At 42.7% G+C, this 22,827-nt stretch overlaps 1 protein-coding gene across 4 annotated transcripts; it reads right to left on the minus strand.

The window, feature by feature from the left end:
* Window positions 1-679: 679 nt before the first annotated feature.
* Window positions 680-21,101, minus strand: rbpms2a (RNA binding protein, mRNA processing factor 2a). Of its 4 annotated transcripts, none has more exons than XR_014613708.1 (9): window positions 20,596-21,101; window positions 11,850-11,927; window positions 11,668-11,706; window positions 11,348-11,410; window positions 10,671-10,821; window positions 9,773-9,921; window positions 1,987-2,059; window positions 1,692-1,742; window positions 680-1,611 (listed from the first exon to the last, which is right to left on the minus strand). XR_014613708.1 is itself a non-coding variant. In XM_084168393.1 (8 exons), exons 1-7 carry the CDS (start codon window positions 20,650-20,652, stop codon window positions 1,994-1,996), a joined length of 618 nt encoding a protein of 205 aa, XP_084024519.1. In that variant the 5' UTR covers window positions 20,653-21,063; the 3' UTR covers window positions 680-1,742; window positions 1,987-1,993. The 4 variants fall into 4 exon arrangements, 2 of the variants coding, with proteins under 2 accessions (XP_084024519.1, XP_084024520.1); XR_014613709.1 differs by having other exon boundaries at window positions 9,758-9,921; window positions 20,596-21,063; XM_084168393.1 differs by having other exon boundaries at window positions 680-1,742; window positions 9,758-9,921; window positions 20,596-21,063.
* Between the last annotated feature and the right edge of the window lie 1,726 nt (window positions 21,102-22,827).

Below are 22,827 nucleotides of genomic sequence, written 5' to 3' on the forward strand. Positions count from 1 at the left end.
TCCTTGCACAAAGGCGGAGGTAGCAGTCCTGCTGATGTGTTGTTGCCCTCCTACGGCCTTCTCCACGTCTCCTGATGTACTGGCCTGTCTCCTGGTAGCACTTCCATGCTCTGGACACTACGCTGACAGACACAGCAAACCTTCTTGCCACAGCTCGCATTGATGTGCCATCCTGGATGAGCTGCACTACCTGAGCCACTTGTGTGGGTTGTAGACTCCGTCTCATGCTACCACTAGAGTGAAAGCACCGCCAGCATTCAAAAGTGACCAAAACATCAGCCAGGAAGCATAGGAACTGAGAAGTGGTCAGTGGTCATCACCTGCAAAACCAGTCCTTTATTGGGGATGTCTTGCTAATTGCCTATAATTTCCACCTGTTGTCTATTCCATTTGCACAACAGCATGTGAAATGTATTGTCAATTAGTGTTGCTTCCTAAGTGGACAGTTTGATTTCACAGAAGTGTGATTGACTTGGAGTTACTTTGTGTTGTTTAAGTGTTCCCTTTATTTGTTTGAGCAGTGTACAATCCAAGGACATCAAGGGGGCAACCAGAAACCAAAAGTGCCCAATTCAAAGTGTACATTTATGTTCAGCTCAATCATGCTCTATCCTTCAGTTCAGAGGTAACATTTGATAATCACAGTCCCTTGTAGTGTTAAAAAAAACAACCACACTGCTTCAGATGAATCCATTTATTATCCAGTTTCACATTCTGAAATGATCAGCATTTTTTTTACTGCAATCTCATGTTAGCAGTCCATGTACAGTAGCAGTTCTGACTGCCACGGTCAGAATATTTCAGTATTTAAACATCAAGCCAAAGAAAATTGCACTTTTTTCTACTTCAAAACAGGATATTATAGACAGGATTTAACATCCATCAAAAATAACACCAAATAAACCCACAAGGGCAGACTAAACATCAACTTATACAGATTACTTATTTAATTGCACAAAAATGCATAAATACTCATTACACAGATGTACAAAAATACTTGTACTTACTTTTTTGTTCAAATATACCTCTAAACAGACAGATATTTTGGCAAAACTGGGTCTTTAGAGGATGCATTCAAAAGGTCCAAGGTTACAGACCGCATCACCATTCTTGGACAGGTTTACAGTTAAAGAGCAGAGGAAGAAAAATAACCCAGTGCATACATTATCCATTCTGAAAAAAGAAAAAAGAAAATGACAAGTAACAAGATGTCTGCATCTACTCTGCAGGTAACATCGTAAGCAACTCAATCCAAGATAATCGTCAAAGAAGTGAGACTAAGAATAATGAAAACATACTGTAGGAGTCCGCCGAGACCTCTCGCTATTATGGCAACATAAGCACTATGAAACGAGGACAATTTTGATTTCTAATTCAGGCTGGATGCCTCAACATGCATTGATTGTCAAGTCCCACCCACCCTCCCACACCCAATAGAGCAGCTAGATAGTTTTCAGCACAGCGTTAGGTCCACTTCGAGTAAAGACTGCTCGCACAGGTTTTTTTTTTTTGGGACTGTACCGTCAAAGGTCAAAAAGTCAGATTGTTGTCCGCTTCAGATTGTCGTCCGCAAGATGTTTCCACGGTCGCAAAATCCTCCTTTCCATTTTTCTGCGAGGAAAGCAACATCGGTAATGCACCTTAATGTCCGTTAAATAAACCTGATTTAAATTCAATTGAGTTCAAAATACCTTTACTCCGCTCTGAGGGAAAATCAAAAACCTTCAGGTACTGAATGGCATCTGGTGAGATTGAGAAAATTGTTTAAAAACATTGTTTTGCAAGTCCATACAAATTAGCCAACTGAAAGCATCACATGTGACAGCCCAGGAAATGACGACATGGGCTGAGTTTGAAAAGGCAACCCTTTACTCTATAGTGCACTACTTCCTACGTAGGCCCTGGTCAAAAGTTGTGCACCAAATAACAAGGTGCCATTTCAGACGCAGACCGTTAGCTAGGATTCTTGGGAAGGGTCATACTTACTAAACACTTAACAGAACTGACGGGATTTCCATCCTGGTTGTGAGGTTTCAGACGGGGACGGATACCAACGCATCTGGGGAATACAAAGCAGACTTAGAGAGGGCACTCCAGCAGCAAAGCCCATGCTTGGGTCATGTTCTGTGTTTGAGTTAGACAAGGTAGTCCCTCCCTGTCTGTCCATTTTCTTCCATGTGGTGCCTTATGAACACCACTCAGGTGGAATACTGGTCTAGTATACTGCTGATCACCTTACCAGAGAAATTACTTTCAGGGATACCAAATGCTTGGTTGTGTGAATATTGCTTCAGACGCTTTACAGACATTCAATTGTTTAAGAGCAGCTATTGTTTGTCCCGTCAATAAATCTATCCGATTTACGCAACAGAGTGCTCCTTTTTCTTTATTCTCCCAGATAGTCACCAGTTGAAGAATCCTGGGGTAAATAATGTTTTTTTTTTTCCAAGGTCAAATAATGGACTTTCACTGACACGAAATTTAACATACAACTCCACACGTAGACGGCATTAGTGTCAATCTACTCTACAAACCATCCACTGAGCTGTATAGGAAAGCTACTGTATTCAGACCCAATTTCTGTAGCTTTCACCACGTCGCCATAACTTGTTTTCCTGTCCTATCCCCCATTGGACAGTGCCACGCATTAGACCTTTGTGTTCTGGCCAAGGGCACCTGGAGGAGAACACCAGACAATGTGTTTGGCACTTCCATACCCTGTGGTCATGTTACATTATTTTCTTTCCCCCTGAACACGCCCCTCAGAATGCCGCACATTCCTCGGTCTTGGAAAATAGACTTAACAATTAACTTCCTATGCAAAGAGGATGAGATGGAGCCTATCAATGAGCAGCCACCATTGTTGGGTCAAACTTTAAGTAACAAAACGCAGCGGGTTAGGGCACACTATTAGCCACAGGCTCCAGTGTGAAGTTTCCCATACAGTGCCTTGCAAAAGTATTCATCCCCCTTGGCGTTTTCCCTATTTTGTTGCATTACAACCTGAAATTTAAAATGGATTTTTATTTGGATTTCATGTAATGGACATACACAAAATAGTCCAAATTGGTGAAAATTTTTTTTAGATGTTTCAACAAAAAAAAGAAATTAACAGAAAAGTGGTGTGTGCATCTGTATTCACACCCTTTGCTATGAAGCCCCTAAATAAGATCTGGTGCAACCAATTACCTTCAGAAGTCACATAATTAGTTAAATAAAGTCCATCTGTGTGCAATCCAAGTGTCACATGATCGCATATATATATACACACACAGTGAGGGAAAAAAAGTATTTGATCCCCTGCTGATTTTGTACGTTTGCCCACTGACAAAGACATGATCAGTCTATAATTTTAATGGTAGGTTTATTTGAACAGTGAGAGACAGAATAACAACAAAAAATCCAGAAAAACGCATGTCAAAAATGTTATAAATTGATTTGCATTTTAATGAGGGAAATAAGTAGTACTTGGTGGCAAAACCCTTGTTGGCAATCACAGAGGTCAGACGTTTCTTGTAGTTGGCCACCAGGTTTACACACATCTCAGGAGGGATTTTGTTCCACTCCTCTATGCAGATCTTCTCCAAGTCATTAAGGTTTCGAGGCTGACGTTTGGCAACTCGAACCTTCAGCTCTCTCCACAGATTTCCTATGGGATTAAGGTCTGGAGACTGGCTAGGCCATTCCAGGACCTTAATGTGCTTCTTGAGCCACTCCTTTGTTGCCTTGGCTGTGTGTTTTGGGTCATTGTCATGCTGGAATACCCATCCACGACCCATTTTCAATGCCCTGGCTGAGGGAAGGAGGTTCTCACCCAAGATTTGACAGTACATGGCCCTGTCCATCGTCCCTTTGGTGCGGTGAAGTTGTCCTGTCCCCTTAGCAGAAAAACACCCCCAAAGAATAATGTTTCCACCTCCATGTTTGACGGTGGGGATGGTGTTCTTGGGGTCATAGGCAGCATTCCTCCTCCTCCAAACACAGCAAGTTGAGTTGATGCCAAAGAGCTCCATTTTGGTCTCATCTGACCACAACACTTTCATCCAGTTCTCCTCTGAATCATTCAGATGTTCATTGGCAAAGTTCAGACGGCCCTGTATATGTGCTTTCTTGAGCAGGGGGACCTTGCGGGCGCTGCAGGATTTCAGTCCTTCACAACGTAGTGTGTTACCAATTGTTTTCTTGGTGACTAAGGTCCCAGCTGCCTTGAGATCATTGACAAGATCCTCTCGTGTAGTTCTGGACTGATTCCTCACCGTTCTCATGATCATTGCAACTCCACGAGGTGAGATCTTGCATGGAGCGCCCCAGGCAGAGGGAGATTGATAGTTCTTTTGAGTTTCTTCCATTTGCGAATAATCAAACCAACTGTTGTCACCTTCTCACCAAGCTGCTTGGCGATGGTCTTGTAGCCCATTCCAGCCTTGTGTAGGTCTACAATCTTGTCCCTGACATCCTTGGAGAGCTCTTTGGTCTTAGCCATGGTGAAGAGTTTGGAATCTGATTGATTGCTTCTGTGGACAGGTGTCTTTTATACAGGTAACAAATTGAGATTAGGAGCACTCCCTTTAAGAGTGTGCTCCTAATCTCAGCTCGTTACCTGTATAAAAGAAACCTGGGAGCAAGAAATATTTCTGATTGAGAGGGGGTCAAATACTTATTTCCCTCATTAAAATGCAAATCAATTTATAACATTTGACATGCGTTTTTCTGGATTTTGTTGTTATTCTGTCTCTCATTGTTCAAATAAACCTACCATTAAAATTATAGACTGATCATTTCTTTGTCAGTGGGCAAACATACAAAATCAGCAGGGGATCAAATACTTTTTTCCCCCCTCACTGTATGTGTATATATATATATATATATATATATATATATATATATATATATATACACACACACACACACTGAAAGGCCCCAGAGTCTGCAACACCACTAAGCAAGGGGCTCCATCAAGCAGGCGGCACCATGAAGACCAATGAGCTCTCCAAACCAGGTCAGGGACAAGGTTGTGGAGAAGTACAGATCAGGGTTGGGTTAAATTTTTTTTCCAAAACTTTGAACATCCCACAGAGCACCATTAAATCCATTATTAAAAGATGGAAAGAATATGGCACCACAACGAACCTGCCAAGAGAGGGCCGCCCACCAAAACCCACAGACCAGGCAAGGAGGGCATTAATCAGAGAGGCAACAAAGAGACCAAAGATAACCCTGAAGGAGCTGCAAAGCTCCACAGCGGAGATTGGAGTATCTGTCCATAGGACCACTTTAAGCCGTACACTCCACAGAGCTGGGCTTTACGGAAGAGTGGCCAGAAAATACATTGCTTAAAAAAAAAAAAAAAAAAAAAAAAAAAGCACACATGTTTGGAGTTCGCCAAAAGGCATGTGGGAGACTCCCCAAACATATGGAAGAAGGTACTCTGGTCAGATGAGACTAAAATTGAGCTTTTTGACCATTGAGGAAAACGCTATGTCTGGCGCAAACCTCTCATCACCCCGAGAACACCATCCCCACAGTGAAGCATGGTGGTGGCAGCATCATGCTGTGTGGATGTTTTTCCATCGGCAGGGACTGGGAAACTGGTGAGAATTGAAGGAATGATGGATGGCGCTAAATACAGGGAAATTGTTGAGGGAAACCGGTTTCAGTCTTCCAGAGATTTTAGACTGGGATGGAGGTTCACCTTCCAGCAGAACAATGACCCTAAGCATACTGCTAAAGCAACACTCGAGTGGTTTAAGGGGAAACATTTAAATGTCTTGGAATGGCCTAGTCAAAGCCCAGACCTCAATCCAATTGAGAATCTTTGGTATAACTTAAAGATTGCTGTACACCAGCGGGACCCATCCAACTTGAAGGAGCTGGAGCAGTTTTGCCTTGAAGAATGGGCAAAATTCCCAGTTGGTAGATGTGCCAAGCTTATAGAGACATACCCCAAGAGACTTGCAGCTGTAATTGCTGCAAAAGGTGGCTCTACAAAGTATTGGCTTTGGGGGGGTGAAGTTCTGCACGCTCAAGTTCTGTTGTGTCTTTTTTTTTGTTTCACAAAAAGAAAAGTTGCATCTTCAAAGTGGTAGGCATGTTGTGTAAATCAAATGATACAATACCCCCCAAAATCCATTTTAATTCCAGGTTGTAAGGCAACGAAATAGGAAAAATGCCAAAGAGGGGTGAATACTTTCGCAAGCCACTGTCGGTACAGATCACAGGAGGCTGCTGATGGGAGGACAGCTCAAATGCTGGAATGGAGTAGTATCAAACATGGAAACCATATGTTTGATACCATTGCATCTATTCCATTCCAGACATTGCTAGGAGCCTGTCCTCACTAATTAAGGTGCTACCAGCCGCCTGTGATACAGATCTAGGGGATCAGCATCTACTCCCCCAATCCTAACCATTAGTGGGGCAAATGCAAAACTGACTCAATATCAGCATCTAGGGGTAGCTTCACCCTAGACCTACCAACTGTGAGGGAGGTGGTTTTACTACAGTAAAACAGAGCTACAAGGTGTGCAGGCTTTTGTTCCAGCCAGCACTAAACAATGCAGATCTAGCATCAGTTGTCTTTTAAAAATCAATGAATAAGAGGGGGGGGGGGGCTCATCTATATCATCACTACTACAAATATGGGCCCAGATACCCGTGTTAACCAAATTGTGTTTGTGCTAGGCTGCTACTCGCTGTTTTATCTATCATAGTCACTTTAACCCTACATGTACATATTACCTCGACTAACCTGTACCCCCGCACATTGACTCGGGACCCCCTGTACAGTGAGGGAAAAAAAGTATTTGATCCCCTGCTGATTTTGTACGTTTGCCCACAGACAAAGACATGATCAGTCTATAATTTTAAATGGTAGGTTTATTTGAACAGTGAGAGACAGAATAACAACAAAAATCCAGAAAAACGCATGTCAGAAATGTTATAAATTGATTTGTATTTTAATGAGGGAAATAAGTATTTGACCCCCTCTCAATCAGAAATATTTCTGGCTCCCAGGTGTCTTTTATACAGGTAACGAGCTGAGATTAGGAGCACACTCTTAAAGGGAGTGCTCCTAATATCAGCTTGTTACCTATATACACACAAGACATCAGTCCACAGAAGCAAGCAATCAATCAGATTCCAAACTCTCCACCATGGCCAAGACCAAGGAGCTCAGGGACAAGATTGTAGACCTACACAAGGCTGGAATGGGCTACAATACCATCGCCAAGCAGCTTGGTGAGAAGGGGACAACAGTTGGTGCGATTATTCGCAAATGGAAGAAACAAAAGAACTGTCAATCTCCCTCGGCCTGGGGCTCCATGCAAGATCTCACCTTATGGAGTTGCAATGATCATGAGAACGGTGAGGAATCAGCCCAGAACTACACAGGAGGATCTTGTCAATGATCTCAAGGCAGCTGGGACCATAGTCACCAAGAAAACAATTGGTAACACACTACGCCGTGAAGGACTGAATCCTGCAGCGCCCGCAAGGTCCCCCTGCTCAAGAAAGCGCATATACAGGGCCGTCTGAACTTTGCCAATGAACATCTGAATGATTCAGAGGAGAACTGGGTGAAAGTGTTGTGGTCAGATGAGACCAAAATCGAGCTCTTTGGCATCAACTCAACTCGCCATGTTTGGAGGAGGAGGAATGCTGCCTATGACCCCAAGAACACCATCCCCACCGTCAAACATGGAGGTGGAAACATTATGCTTTGGGGGTGTTTTTCTGCTAAGGGGACAGGACAACTTCACCGCATCAAAGGGACGATGGACGGGGCCATGTACCGTCAAATCTTGGGTGAGAACCTCCTTCCCTCAGCCAGGGCATTGAAAATGGGTCGTGGATCAATTTATAACATTTGACATGCGTTTTTCTGGATTTTGTTGTTGTTATTCTGTCTCTCACTGTTCAAATAAACCTACCATTAAAATTATAGACTGATCATGTCTTTGTCAGTGGGCAAACGTACAAAATCAGCAGGGGATCAAATACTTCTTCCCCCCCCCCCCCCCCCCCCCCTCACTGTATATAGCCACGTTATTGAAGATTTTTTCCTCTTTAGTTTATTTAGTAAATATTTTCTTAGCTCTAATTTTTCTTAACTGCATTGTTGGTTAAGGGCTTGTAAGTAAGCATTTCACGGTAAGGTCTACTACACCTGTTGTATTCGGCGCATGTGACAACTACAATTTTATTTGATAAAACTATTTTTATAAAAACGTACAAACCCCATATAGTTCTCCAGGGCCAAGGTTGGTGACTACTGCGAATACACAGCATCTCATAAGTCAACTTGAGGAATTCGGGGGCTTAGCTCTGCAGGCGCTACACATTACATAAAAGGCCCTCTGACCTAAGACTGTACGATTACCTATGCACCTTGAGGGGAATGAATGAAGTATGGATCCCCTCATTCACATCACTGAACTTTACTGTTAGCAGTTAGTGAGATTTGACTGCACATTCACCATCAAGTCTCTTTTGCAGCCAGCCATCAACATGTGGTTTCCAGGAAGGTGTCCAATTGTTGTGTATTCCACAACTATTAAGGGAACGGTTAAGTACATTCCCACCCATGGAAAAACTGGGATTGAATGTGTGAGTGAGAAAAGACAACTGCATTCCCTTAAACCAGAATATTGGGAACAAAGGGAACAGCTACAGGAAAACATACCCAAGACTTCAGGTACACTGTAGCCCTGAAGTACATTACATTAGGTTCAGGTCGATATGTGCTGGCAGGCAGAACATGGTCGACCCCTATACTGCTTTGACCTTTAACTCGCATTGAGTTATTGGATTGCTCACCGAGAGCTGGTTCTCGGGACAACCAGTCACAACCGATTAAAGGTTTACAATGAACCCCATTAAAAACATTTAGAGTCATACCACGCTAGTCACCAGAGTGATAGGCTACATTCTTATACTGGAAAATAAAATAAAATGTATGATATTTTACTTGAGACAAAGCCATCAAGATGCATATCAGGGGCGAAGCAAGCAACTTAAAATGTCATGCAACAGATGTCATACACCAGAAACAATGCGAGACACTTTACCCCGTATTTAATGAGACCTCAATTCCATGTATCATACTTGAGGGTCAGAGTTCATTGTGAATAAAACAAACAATGCTCTACCTGAGCAGTTCTGTCAAGACTGTCCTCACTTACTGGTTTTAAGAGGTCATAAAAACAGCCAACAGTGGAGAGGCTTGACTAAAGTTTAACAGGACTTTATGGGCAACAGATTCACTCAACGACCAATGCATAATCCAACCTGAGAGCCAATTAAAAACAGATTTCCTCTGTTGTGATCTCTTAGCAACGATTCCTGCGCACAGGAATGTTGCTGTGAGGAATTTTATGAAAGGAGTGAAGCGGACAGAGGTTGGACACTGCTGTGGTTTCTTACAGTATGCAAGACCGGCAGGTCAGTGGGCTTGGCACCAAGCCCCCTAAATGCACACAGAATGGATCCCCTGTCATGCTGAACAATACAGTGTCAGGTTGTGAATGTTTAAGGGTGGATAAGCTCACTACTGGTTCCTTGTGATGTCAGATGATAGTAGTTCCATTTCAATCATGTACAATCAAGAATGAATTTCCAATTTAGGAGAAACATTTTATTTGGGATTGATCCCAATCCTGATGTGTATCCATGCATGTTCCTGCTTGGTTTGCGATCACATGCGACACAGAGCAAGGCATGGTAAATGAGTGAGACGCTGAAGAGGCAGTAGACCCACCGGTTGGTCCCTCACCTGGGCGTGGAGGGCTGCGGCAGCGGCGGCAGCGGCCGGGTAGGTAAAGGCAGCGTGGGGGAGCCCAGGGGGAAGCTCCGTGGCATACAGGGGGTAAGGGGCCCACGCCTCGGGAGAGGCCGGGATCAGTGCTGCCCCCGTCAGGTCATCTATATGAAAAAGATATCCTCAAATGCATAGTAGTAGTTCTGATCTACACTTGGGAATTATTTTGGGGGGGAACAGAAAGATAACTTCTGGGAAATGTCATGTAGCATCTCCCCGTTTCAAAGCATGTTCTCCCTTTAGGTGCCTACTAAACATAACCCAGGACTATGGTCATGTTTAAAAAGTAATTGGCCCTCCAGATGATCTTTGATTTAACAGAATAAGACAGGTGAAATGAAGTTCCCAACCCAATTGTTTACACCTGTGCAAATATGTTAGATCAGTGATCCATGAATAAGGGCAGGACGATGTACTGGTCAAGCACTCAAACTGGGTCCATGTCCAGCTAGTCTGAAGCGCCTCCTTTCCTCGTGCCTTACTACTGGAGACCCGTCATGAAGGACAGGAGCCGAGACTATTTAAAGTGGGGATTTTACAGAATGTTGGGGGAGCAAAGTGCAGGTGTATGTGGGTTTGATTAACCCCTCTAAGTCCTGGTTCCAACAATTGTGGTGAATTTAATTGAAGTGGAACATCGTGCACTACCTAGTTGTGCCTGACCAGCCGAGACAAAACTACATGATCTGGAGAAAGCAACAGATCCGAAAAATCTACTTGAGGTGTAGAGGTGAATTAGTTGACCCAGCATTGTCTGTAGGGCATATTCTAAAAGGAGAGGGAGGAAAGAGGGGGATTGGTAGTAGCCTATGTCCGCGTGGTGAGTGTTTCTAGGGTACAGCCGCAGACTTACATGGGTCCCGTGCAATGAAGTGTGCTCCTAGAGCTGGGTGGATATTTGTGGGGTTCGGCGTGGCCATCAGCTTACTCTTTGCCATCTTCGTGTTGGCTTTAGCGAACTCTAAGCGCAGAGTCTGGGGACTCTCTGGGTCAAAACGGATCCCCTAGGGAGAGATGGGGAACACTGTAAGGGGGTGGAGAAGGGGGCAGCGGTGGAGATACTCTGCGAAGAGGTGTAAAGTGCTCTTTAGTCTGTGCTCACATGCATGCAGGTAAGATTACTATACCATGGTAACTTCAGAAAAGCCCATTGAGGAAAACGCTTATATAAGGAGAGGGGGGTGTAGAGCTTCTGGACAATATGGAAAGGGAGGGCTTTCAGTTTACTTTGGTTATAGGCCATACAGGACTCCATTAGTTGAAACAGATGTGAAAGATATCGCAGTAAAAAAAGCCATCCTGTCACATTTCAACTGCATTATGACAAGTAGACAATTGAGTCATAGGTGGGCAGTCATGACCCAACAATATTGCATTTTGGAATTGAGGTCAAGGTTAACATTCCGTTCTTATGTCAAGGTGTCAACCTGCAGTTCAGCATAAAGACATATCCCCAAAGGTTGAAGAGGACTACTCAATAATTCAGGGCTAGCCTCATGTCCGCTTATTAACGGCTGAATGGCTGCTTACGTTTAATGCGTTCTTTGCCGCTTCAGCGCCAGTCCGGTTATCAAAGGTAACAAACCCGACAGGCTGGAAAAGAGAGCGAGAGAACAGAGCATCAGAGACAGTACAGGGAAAGACCGATGGCCCTTAAATTGGCTTAAAAAAAAGGTACACTGTTACATTTCCACATGCAAACAATGGTGTGTTAGCAGTAGTAATGAAGGAAACATTTAATATGTAGACTACTAGAGCGTCATGAGAAAGTCTAAAATGTCTACAGTACAAACATGCTGACTATACAGACTCCAGTACCCATCATACCTTGGATATGGACTTAATCTCACCTGCTTTGATGTCAACTTAATAAGGGATCCTTCATAACCCTGCAAATGCAAGTAAAACCCCAAACACCTTGTAAGTCACCATAGAAATGGCAGGAAGGTTGCACAATAAGAACAGCAAACTTGACAAGATGGATACACTTATTAAGCATGTCAATAAGGTGAATCGGGGGGGGGGGGGCTACCTTAAATGGTCTGAAGAGCAGGTAGAGTTCCCGTGGCTTGATGTCAACTGGAAGGCCGCTGACAAAGAGAGTTCGTACCTGGAAACACAAAATGAGACACATGCTACTAAAAAAGGTCAGATTAGGTTTCCATAGTAGGGTATAAAAATCACAAGGGTGCATCCAAGAGTGAGGGTTGAGGCAATATGCATGCCCCCAATTCAAACCTGGCTACGCCATTTGTTTTTTAATGCTTTGATTTTGAACACATTTTGTCCTGGCAACAGGAATAATATGTTTGGGGTTCAGGAACCAATGTTTGGGTGCGTGAGTGAGGCAGGCATGGGATAATAGAATGAAAAGTGCAAGACATAACACCCTTACAAAAAACAACCCTAGTTTATATAGCCAAGTTATAATTTGTCAATGTCCTTTTATTAGCTCAAGTAGCCTACTTCTTATGTAGCTTCAAATTCCAGAAAAACAACTATTAGGCATGTCAGAATGAGTGAAGAAGCCAACCAATGTACATGAGAACGCAGAGAGAATCCATAACTAGGTGAAGCAGAGACGGGTCAGAAGAGGTGTACATTCAACATTGGAAACATCTAGCAATTACAACTATCAGCATTGACACTAATTTCAATTCACAACAATGGAGAAGTCAAACTTCAGGGTTCATTTGGGTTTGCTTTGAGCCTTTGACACCTGCATACCAGTGAAATTATCATGAAAAGGTCGATTTTCCAAAGTAAGCCTCAATGAAAATGCTACACAAGGTAAGAATAGCAAACCTGAAATTATACAGCTGAGGAGACTTCACACCAACACAAAGCAATTGAGACAAGGCCTACACTTCTGTGGCCTTTTAGGGTGCAGAGTGAGTGCGTTATTCTTAACTTTAGCGTTTGATGGGCTTTGGGCAAAATTTGCAAATATCAGAACACTTAATATATTAGGTATTCTGAGACTTCTGCCCATGTACAGTTCATCTGCGGGAATGTTTTTGCACTAAATAGGCCGAGAACACGCTTGCGAAGGAATAAAACGTAAACACCACCTAGGGCTCATTAACAGGCCTTTTGGGAAAATTAAGGCCACTTCAGCCAAAGAGAACTGATACTTGTTGAACCTGCCGACTAAGCACATGGGTGAATGACGTCTAATTTTAGACCAAATGGGCATCACAGACGGAGACCTTAACTGGGGTAGAAGAGCGTTCAGACAGAGGAATCAAGAAAAGACAAATTGAGAAAGCCTATGTCAGAAGAAGCTAGCCAAGCTTGAGGTTCCAGGACATTAAAAGGGAGGATAGGGTATGCACGCACACACGATCATGGAAAGACTAACAAGAGGCAATATCAAGAGATGGGTTTTCCCTAATCAAGACAGAGGGTCATTTCCACCAATACACTATCCACTGGAAATTACTAAACGCTTCCTTCATTTCAGACACTACGAGTATTTTATTCCTGGGAGACCACAATCCGTTTGGCTTTTCTAACAAGGGTAATTAGGATAGCAGCGCAGTAACAACCATCTAGCAATTCACAGAAAAAAAAGTTAATATCTTAAAGCTGGAATCAGTAATGGTGAAACTGCCACTTCCATTTGCGATATTACAAAATAAATAACGAAGACTTTTCCCCCTCGGAAATCAATGCAGATTATGTATTGCGATTTTTGTTTTTACCACGATGCTGAATGTTCCTTGCCTCAGTTTCATAAACAATAAAAACAAGGTGCTGGGGTGAACAGTGGCACTGTTTCCCGTAATGCGGATTCCAGCTTTAAAAAGTGTGCAATGCATGCAGGTAGAGAATTAAAATACAGATCTCATTGCAGTTTGTGAAGAAATTCACAAGTGACATTTTGCGCATATTTTCTACTCAACTACACACTTATGGAGAAAGGATTTGATTGGTATGAGCAATAGTGATGCTGTTGTGCAAATGGAATAGACAACAGGTGGAAATTATAGGCAATTAGCAAGACACCCCCAATAAAGGACTGGTTTTGCAGGTGGTGACCACAGACCACTTTTCAGTTCCTATGCTTCCTGGCTGATGTTTTGGTCACTTTTGAATGCTGGCGGTGCTTTCACTCTAGTGGTAGCATGAGACGGAGTCTACAACCCACACAAGTGGCTCAGGTAGTGCAGCTCATCCAGGATGGCACATCAATGCGAGCTGTGGCAAGAAGGTTTGCTGTGTCTGTCAGCGTAGTGTCCAGAGCATGGAGGTGCTACCAGGAGACAGGCCAGTACATCAGGAGACGTGGAGAAGGCCGTAGGAGGGCAACAACCCAGCAGCAGGACTGCTACCTCCGCCTTTGTGCAAGGAGGAGCAGGAGGAGCACTGCCAGAGCCCTGCAAAATGACCTCCAGCAGGCCACAAATGTGCATGAGTCTGCTCAAATGGTCAGAAACAGACTCCATGAGGGTGGTATGAGGGCCCGATGTCCACAGGTGGGGGTTGTGCTTACAACCAAACACCGTGCAGGACGTTTGGCATTTGCCAGAGAACACCAAGATTGGCAAATTCGCCACTGGCGCCCTGTGCTCTTCACAGATGAAAGCAGGTTCACACTGAGCACGTGACAGAGTCTGGAGACGCTGTGGAGAACGTTCTGCTGCCTGCAACATCCTCCAGCATGACCGGTTTGGCGGTGGGTCAGTCATGGTGTGGGGTGGCATTTTGAGGGTGACTCCAAATCCAGACCTCCATGTGCTCGCCAGAGGTAGCCTGACTGCCATTAGGTACCGAGATGAGATCCTCAGACCCCTTGTGAGACCATATGCTGGTGCGGTTGGCCCTGGGTTCCTCCTAATGCAAGACAATGCTAGACCTCATGTGGCTGGAGTGTGTCAGCAGTTCCTGCAAGAGGAAGGCATTGATGCTATGGACTGGCCCGCCCGTTCCCCAGACCTGAATCCAATTGAGCACATCTGGGACATCATGTCTCGCTCCATCCACCAACGCCACGTTGCACCACAGACTGTCCAGGAGTTGGCGGATGCTTTAGTCCAGGTCTGGGAGGAGATCCCTCAGGAGACCATCCGCCACCTCATCAGGAGCATGCCCAGGCGTTGTAGGGAGGTCATACAGGCACGTGGAGGCCACGCACACACTACTGAGCCTCATTTTGACTTGTTTTAAGGACATTACATCAGTTGGATCAGCCTGTAGTGTGGTTTTCCACTTTAATTTTGAGGGTGACTCCAAATCCAGACCTCCATGGGTTGATACATTTGATTTCCATTGATCATTTGTGTGTGATTGTTGTCAGCACATTCAACTATGTAAAAAAAAAAGTATTTAATAAGATTATTTCATTCATTCAGATCTAGGATGTGTTATTTTAGTGTTCCCTTTATTTTTTTGAGCAGTGTACATATAGGGCCTATAACATTTGAGTAAGATCGCAACAGCCTCAGCACAATGGGTAGCTTGAACTCAAGCTGAAAACAAAAATTGTTACACTGCCTCCTACTGGAGGATTTTATATTGGTCAGTGTCACCAGCAAAGCATCCCCACACCTCCTCCCATGCTTCACGGTGGGAACCACACATGAGGAGATCATCCATTCACCTACTCTGCATCTCACAAAAACACGGCGGTTGGAACCAAAAATCTCCAATTTGGATTCATCAGACCAAAAGGACAGATTTCCACCGGTCTAATGTCCATTGCTCGTGTTTCTTGGCCCAAGCAAGTCTCTTCTTATTGGTGTCCTTTAGTAGAGGTTTTATGCAGTCCCCTCTGAACAGTTGATGTTGAGATGTCTGTTACTTGAACTCTGTGAAGCATTTATTTGGGCTGGAATTTCTGAGGCTGGTAACTAAATGAACTTATCCTCTGCAGCAGAGGTAACTCTGGGTCCTCCATTCCTGTGGCGGTCCTCATGAGAGCCAGTTTCTTCATAGCGCTTAAAATAATGATGGACTGTCGTTTCTCTTTGCTTATTTGAGCGGTTCTTGCCATAATATGGACTTGGTCTTTTACCACGTAGGGCTATCTTCTGTATACCACCCCTACCTTGTCACAACACAACTGATTGGCTCAAATGCATTAACGAGGAAAGAAATTCCACAAATAATTTAAGGCGGCACACCTGTTAATTGAAATGCATTCCAGATGACTACCTCATGAATCTGGTTGAGAGAATGCCAAGACTGTGCAAAGCTGTCAAGGCAAAGGGTGGCTAATTTGAAGAATAAAATATATTTTGATTTGTTTAACACTTTTTTGGTTACTACATAATTCCATGTGTTATTTCATAGTTTTGAGGTCTTCACTATTATTCTACAATGTAGAAAATACTAAAAAAGAAAAACCCTTGAATGAGTGAGTAGGTGTCCAAACTTTTGACTGGTACTGTATATCTAAAAGGATTCCCCTCCAATAGACAGCCCTTATCGTTTACATTTTAGTCACTTATAAGACTTACTACTGTAAGTGCATACATTTCTGTACTGGTCCCCCGTGCGAATCGAAGCCACAACCCTGGCCATGCTCTACCAGCTGAGCCACACATGACATGTCATACAGTGCATTCGGAAAGTATTCAGACCCCTTAGCTGTGTTCTAATACTCATACTAACTGCACTATTTGTGACGTAAATTGAGTATGAAGTATGCTTATTGGTCATAGTATGGAAATAGTTAGTACGCCAAAAGTTCCCAGATGTTGTACTAAATTCGCCAAAATACGTAAGTACACTGTGCTTTTAGGGCCCATAATGAAGTTCAGAAAATGGCTGTGGCTTCACAACATTTTCAGATTTGTAGAAAATCGTGGAGAATATGCAGTACGACGAGAGCGGATACAAATTAAATTGCGTTAACTAATTATGACAAAATGTTAAGAATACGTTGAGCAATGTAATAAATTAATGACTTCAAATAAGTTACGCTACGTTGGCTGACAATTTGTTGGCTACGCTATCCTTACGAACTGCATAGCATATCATTACAGCAGTAGGTACCGGTATGTTAGCTACGTAATGTTAGTTGGCTACTAATACGTCGAACTTGCCAGTATATTAACTATATGCTATCTAACTAACTACCCAACGTTTATTGACTTGATTATTCACGTAATTTTTAGCGAAGTGCTATAGTCGTTGTGCGTTCAATGGACAAAATTCGCCCTTTGCTATCTAATCTGATTTCAGAGCACTCTCGTCTGAGTGTGCCAGAGCGCAGAATATGATGAATTTATGAATGCTCAACAACCGGTGTCAGTAAACGTCGCAAAAAAGCGTAATTAAATTGTTGCCAGCAGCACAGTTAGTCACCAACGCTCTGGATAACCAGCTCTGCTAGGGCGAGTAAAATGGTCAGAGTGAGGTGTCTGGAAGTAGCTAGCCAGCTAGCTTGTGTGCTTGACCGCCTTTGTGATGGTCAGAATGCTCGGACCAACCCTACTCCTCGGCCAGACCGTCCAGTGACACTGCCTGGCAGTGTGCACGCTGAAGGCGCCGAGAGGGAAACGCTCAGAATTTACGAACGTCAAGTGGGCACTCTGGCACTCCAGATTGAATTGACGAACACACCCGAAGTCGAGAGGTTGCATAGCAACAGCGTCAACTTCCGATAGTAGCGCTACGCCTGTCTATGCTCAACTGAAAGGATACCGTTCGTTTACAGTATACTAAAATGAACTAATAGTATATACACTCATTAAGTATGTAGTATACAGTATGTTAGCATGGGTATTCGAACACAGCCCTCAGCACCTTTGGCAGCGATTACAGCCTCGAGTCTTCTTGGGTATGACGCTACAAGCATGGCACACCTGTATTTGGGGAGTTTCTCCCATTCTTCTCTGCAGATTCTCTCAAGCTCGGTCAGGTTGGATGGGGAGCGTTGCTGCACAGCTATTTTCAGGTCTCTCCAGAGATGTTCGATCGGGTTCAAGTCCGGGCTCTGGCTGGGCCACTCAAGGACATTCAGAGACTCATCCCGAAGCCACTCCTGCGTTGTCCTGTTGGAAGGTGAACCTTTGATCCAGTCTGAGGTCCTGAGCGCTCTGGAGAAGGTTTTCATCAAGGAGCTCTCTGTACCTCGCCCCATTCATCTTTGCCTCGATCCTGACTAGTCTCCCAGTCCCTGTCGCTGAATAACATCCCCATAGCATGATGCTCCCACCACCATGCTTCACCGTAAGGATGTTTCCTCCAGACGTGATGCTTAGCATTCAGGCCAAAGAGCTCAATCTTGGTTTCGTCAGACTAGAGAATCTTGTTTCTCATGGTCAGAGTCTTTAGGTGCCTTTTGGCAAACTTCAAGAGGGCTGTCATGTGCCTTTTACTGAGGAGTGGCTTCCGTCAGGCTACTACCATAAAGGCCTGATTGGTGAAGTGTTGCTGAGATGGTTGTCCTTCTGGTAGGTTCTCCCATCTCCACAGAGGAACGCTGGAGCTCTGTCAGAGTGACCATCGGGTTCTTGGTCACCTCCCTACCAAGGCCCTTCTCCCCAGATTGCTCAGTTTGGCTGGGCGGCCAGCTCTAGGAAGAGTCTTAGTAGTTCCAAACAAGAATGAAAGACAATTCCTTCAACCTCATGGCTTGGTTTCTGCTCTGACATGCACTGTCAACTGTGGGACCTTATGTAGACAGAATTGCCTTTCCAAATCATGTCCTATCAATTGAATTCACCACAGGTGGACTCCAATCAAGTTGTAGAAACACAAAAGGATTATCAATGGAAACAGGATGCACCGAGCTCAATTTCAAGTCTCATAGCAAAGGGTCTGAATACTTATGTAAATATATATATTTTTTTATATATACATTTGCAACACATACTAAAAACATGTTTTCGTTTTGTCATTATGGGGTGTTGTGTGTAGATTGATGAGGATTCTTTAAAAAAAAAAATCCATTTTAGAATAAGGCTGTAACATAACGCCACAATCTCTAATTCATTTTTTGCCAAACAGCAGTCCCACCACTTTTTTGCTATAAAGCTAAGAGATGGTGCTGGAGAAACTACTCAAATTCATAGTTGGCGCTATGGATGCAAGGAATGAAAATCCATGAGTTCAAATTAAAGACATTGTTTACGAACAATGGAGTAAAACAGTTTTTCATGGAGGCATAGCCTACGTATAATATTCTTCAAGAGTCGATGGGTATATTTAATTATAAACTGGGTGGTTCGAGCCCTGAATGCTGATTGGCTGACAGACATGGTATATCACACCATACACCACGGGTATGACAAAACATTTATTGTTACTGCTCTAATTACGTTGGTAACCAGTTTATAATAGCAATAAGTCACCTCGGGTGTTTGTGGTATATGGACAATATACCATGGCTAAGGGCTGTATCCAGGCACTCAGCGTTGCACATAAGAACAGCCCTTGGCCGTAGAATATTGGCCATATACCACACCCCCTCGTGCCTTATTGCTTAAATGACCATTGAATAGCAGTAATTATTGCAGATTGTTCAGTAGGCCTACTTGTAGATTATGTGCAGTGTGCATTTTGATTATGCATTCCCCTCCCCATATAGTGAAGTAGCCTCCAAAATCCATCAAGCTGCTGTATTTAATAAAAATGCAGTTGCAGCCAATTCATGCCTCAAAAATGTAGGGAACTCAAATGTTCAGCTATTAAGGTCTCAATTATGAAGGGAAGACTAAGCTGAACATACATCCCACACAGGAAATCGAAATCCAACTTTTTTTTCTGGAATGATCTCAAGGGTGACTAATAAAATGAGATTCCCACAGGGCCCCACTGTTTGCAGTTTACCAGATCTAATGTGTTATATTCTCCTACATTAATTTCACAAACTTCAAAAGTGTTTCCTTTCAATTGATATCAAGAATATGCATATCCTTGCTTCAGGTCCTGAGCTACAGGCAATTAGATTTGTGTATGTCATTTTAGGCGAAAATTGAAAAAATAAAGAGTCCGATCCTTAAGAGGTTAATTAAGAAATCCTCCATTTAGTTTACAAGTATTTTCGCCTTTACAAGACGAATAAATTGTACCTCACATTGAAGCAATATTTGGAGTTTGAGCGCACGCTGGCTTTCCCACAAGGTAGGCTACGTTACAGCAGGTGTGTCGCATAGTGTCAATCCACTGACAGCCATAAATGTGATTCTGAAAGTCAACATGCTTTCGGTCTCCTTGCTCCATAATATCCTTATCCAATATATTGACTTAGTAAAAAATATATTAAAAAGTGTTATGTTGAAGTGTGAAAATAATAGTGAATTCTGAGCAAGTAAGCATTTCACGGTATTCGGCGCATGTGAAAAATACAATTTAATTTGAAATCAATAATAGTAGCCTCACTCCTATCAAAACCAACATTTTGATTTATATGGCGCAATATGCAAGTCCTACAGAAGTTTAATTTTCAAAGTTTCATATAACAATTTACACCACTCCGGAAGGCTATGGAAAATAGTCCGCAAAAATATGGACAATGGCCATGACGCATTAACCTAAAAATTTAACTCTACTAATGGCTTTGATATCTGGAACCTCCGGGCTATAACGAATATGAAGACAGGAACCTCGCAGGCAACTTTTACAATGACCAAACTCTTTATAGGACACAAAGTAGCTAGGTTACAAATGAAGATACATTCGCTACAAGTTTACACACTATGCAAAACATCAAAGTCTTAAGAAGTAATAAGACTTCTTGGAATCCTTAGACCTGGAAAAAGCAATCAACGCCACTGACACGATTAATAAGTGTGTAACAAAACACCAAGGACTAATCTTCCCCTTACCTCCTCTTCCAAGGATACAACATTGTTGTTCGGCTCAGAATCAGATTTGAGACTCATTGTGTCACTTTTGCGCTTCTTTGTAGAAGAGAAAAGTATTTTTTCCCTGTTGGTGGATTTTTCCCTGAAGTGCTTTAGAAAGTTGGAGAAGAAATCTTGGTGCGGTTTCGTGAGACTGCAGTAAAAGGGTGCCCAGGTGAAGCCGTGCTCTAAAGCCAAAGGTATCCGACGAGGTACCACAAAATAAGTTAAACTAGAGGTGAAATAGTGGATAGGTGCACTGTGAAGGTGAGAGAAAGGTTAAAAAAAAAAAACAAGTGCTCTTGTTTCCCCCTTGCTCACATCAAGCTCGTTTGCGTTAAATTGAAATGAAGAAACATTTTAAGGTGAGGTGTCCGCGCCGTTGTCCCTCGTCCTCTGCTTTCCAATTTGTTCATCAATTACATTAAAAGCCAAAGCGAATGACTTGCACTCATTTGTGATGGCTCTCAGCTTGTCCAACAAAGCCCAACCCACTATACCACTGTCAATCATTGGGCTACTTCAAAAAGGAAAATTAAAGGTCCAATGCAGGCGTTTTTATCTCGACATCAAATCATTAATGGGTAACAATTAAGTACCTTAGTGCCACTGTTTTCAATTGTTAAAAAATAACAAAAATAGATTTTTTGCAATAGCAATTTCTCAACCAATAATTTTGTAAGGACTGTCTAGGAGTGGTCTGACTGGGGTGAGGAACACTGAAATGTTGACCCCAAGAAGAAATTGGAAAAAGTAGCAATCATGGAAGAATATCAACTTCATTCAAACATCATGAGACATGTAAATAACGTTATCTGAAGTAAAAAAAATAACCAAAACAGACTGTTATTTTAGTAAAATTACTGCAATTTGCATATTCTGTAAAACGAAAATATGTCTCCCTTAAATAATGTGCAGTTTTTTTCCAAAGTACAATCCACATTAGTACTAAAAAGCTGATTTAGCATCATTTGATTTTACTAGCTTATTATTTCGTTTTTTTGAATTTTGAAGTAAATATTAATTTCGTCACATTTATGTGGTAAAAACGACTGCCATTTTAAAGGGGGCAGTATACCAAAATATGAAATATACTGAATTTTATTGAGAGAAAAAAGTGATTCATCCATTGATCCTAAGAGACATTACCAAAAATGTGGCTTAGTTTTATTTATTTACTTACTCCACAGCCAGCTTTAGCATCACTACTAGTGAACCAATAGGAGTGGTAGGGTCTATGGCAGGATGCTTAAAACATTATGCCAAAATCCTCAGTCACTTCAAACCAAATGTTATAGCAACCCAAATACCATAACAAGTTGCACATAGAGATATTATCGAAATTCTGGTATTTATATACTGAACTAAAATCTAAACGCAACATGCAATAATTTCAACGAGTTTACTGAGTTACAGTCAATATAATTAAATCAGTAAATTGAAAATAATTCATTAGGCCCTAATCTATGGATTTCACATGGCTGGGGCGCAGCCATGGGTGGGCCTGGGGAGCCAGGCCCAGCCAATCAAAATGAGTTTTTCCCCACAAAATTACTTTATTACAGACAGAAATACTCATCTTCATCAGCTGTCCGGGTGACTGGTCTCAGACGATCCCGCAGGTGAAGAAGCCGGATGTGGAGGTCCTGGACTGGCGTGGCTACACATGGTTTACGGTTGAGGCCGGTTGGACGTACTGCCAAATTCTCTAAAACGATGTTGGTAGAGAAACATTCAATTCCTTGGCAACAGCTCTGGGGGACATTCCTGCAGTCAACATGCCAATTGCACGCTCCCTCAACTTGAAACATCTGAAGGCATTGTGTTGTGTGACAAAACTGCACATTTTAGAGTGGACTTTTATTGTTCCCAACACAAGGTGCATCTGTGTAATGATCATGCTGTTTAATCAGCTTCTTGATATGCCACACCTGTCAGGTGGATGTATTATCTTGGCAAAGGAGAAATGATGACTAACAGGGATGCAAACAAATTTGTGCACAACATTTGAGAGAAATAAGCTTTTTGTGCCTATTGAACATTTCTGGGATCTTTTATTTCAGCTCATGAAACATGGGACCAACTCTTTACACGTTGCGTTTATATTTTTGTTCAGTATATAACATATTCTGTAGAATAACTATTTTTCAGAGAACACACCAATACAGCACTATGTGTACATTTAGAGGGTAGATGGTTTCTGTATTAATACCA

Source organism: Coregonus lavaretus, assembly GCF_964263955.1.
Source record: "Coregonus lavaretus genome assembly, chromosome: 9".
Lineage (NCBI taxonomy): Eukaryota > Metazoa > Chordata > Actinopteri > Salmoniformes > Salmonidae > Coregonus > Coregonus lavaretus.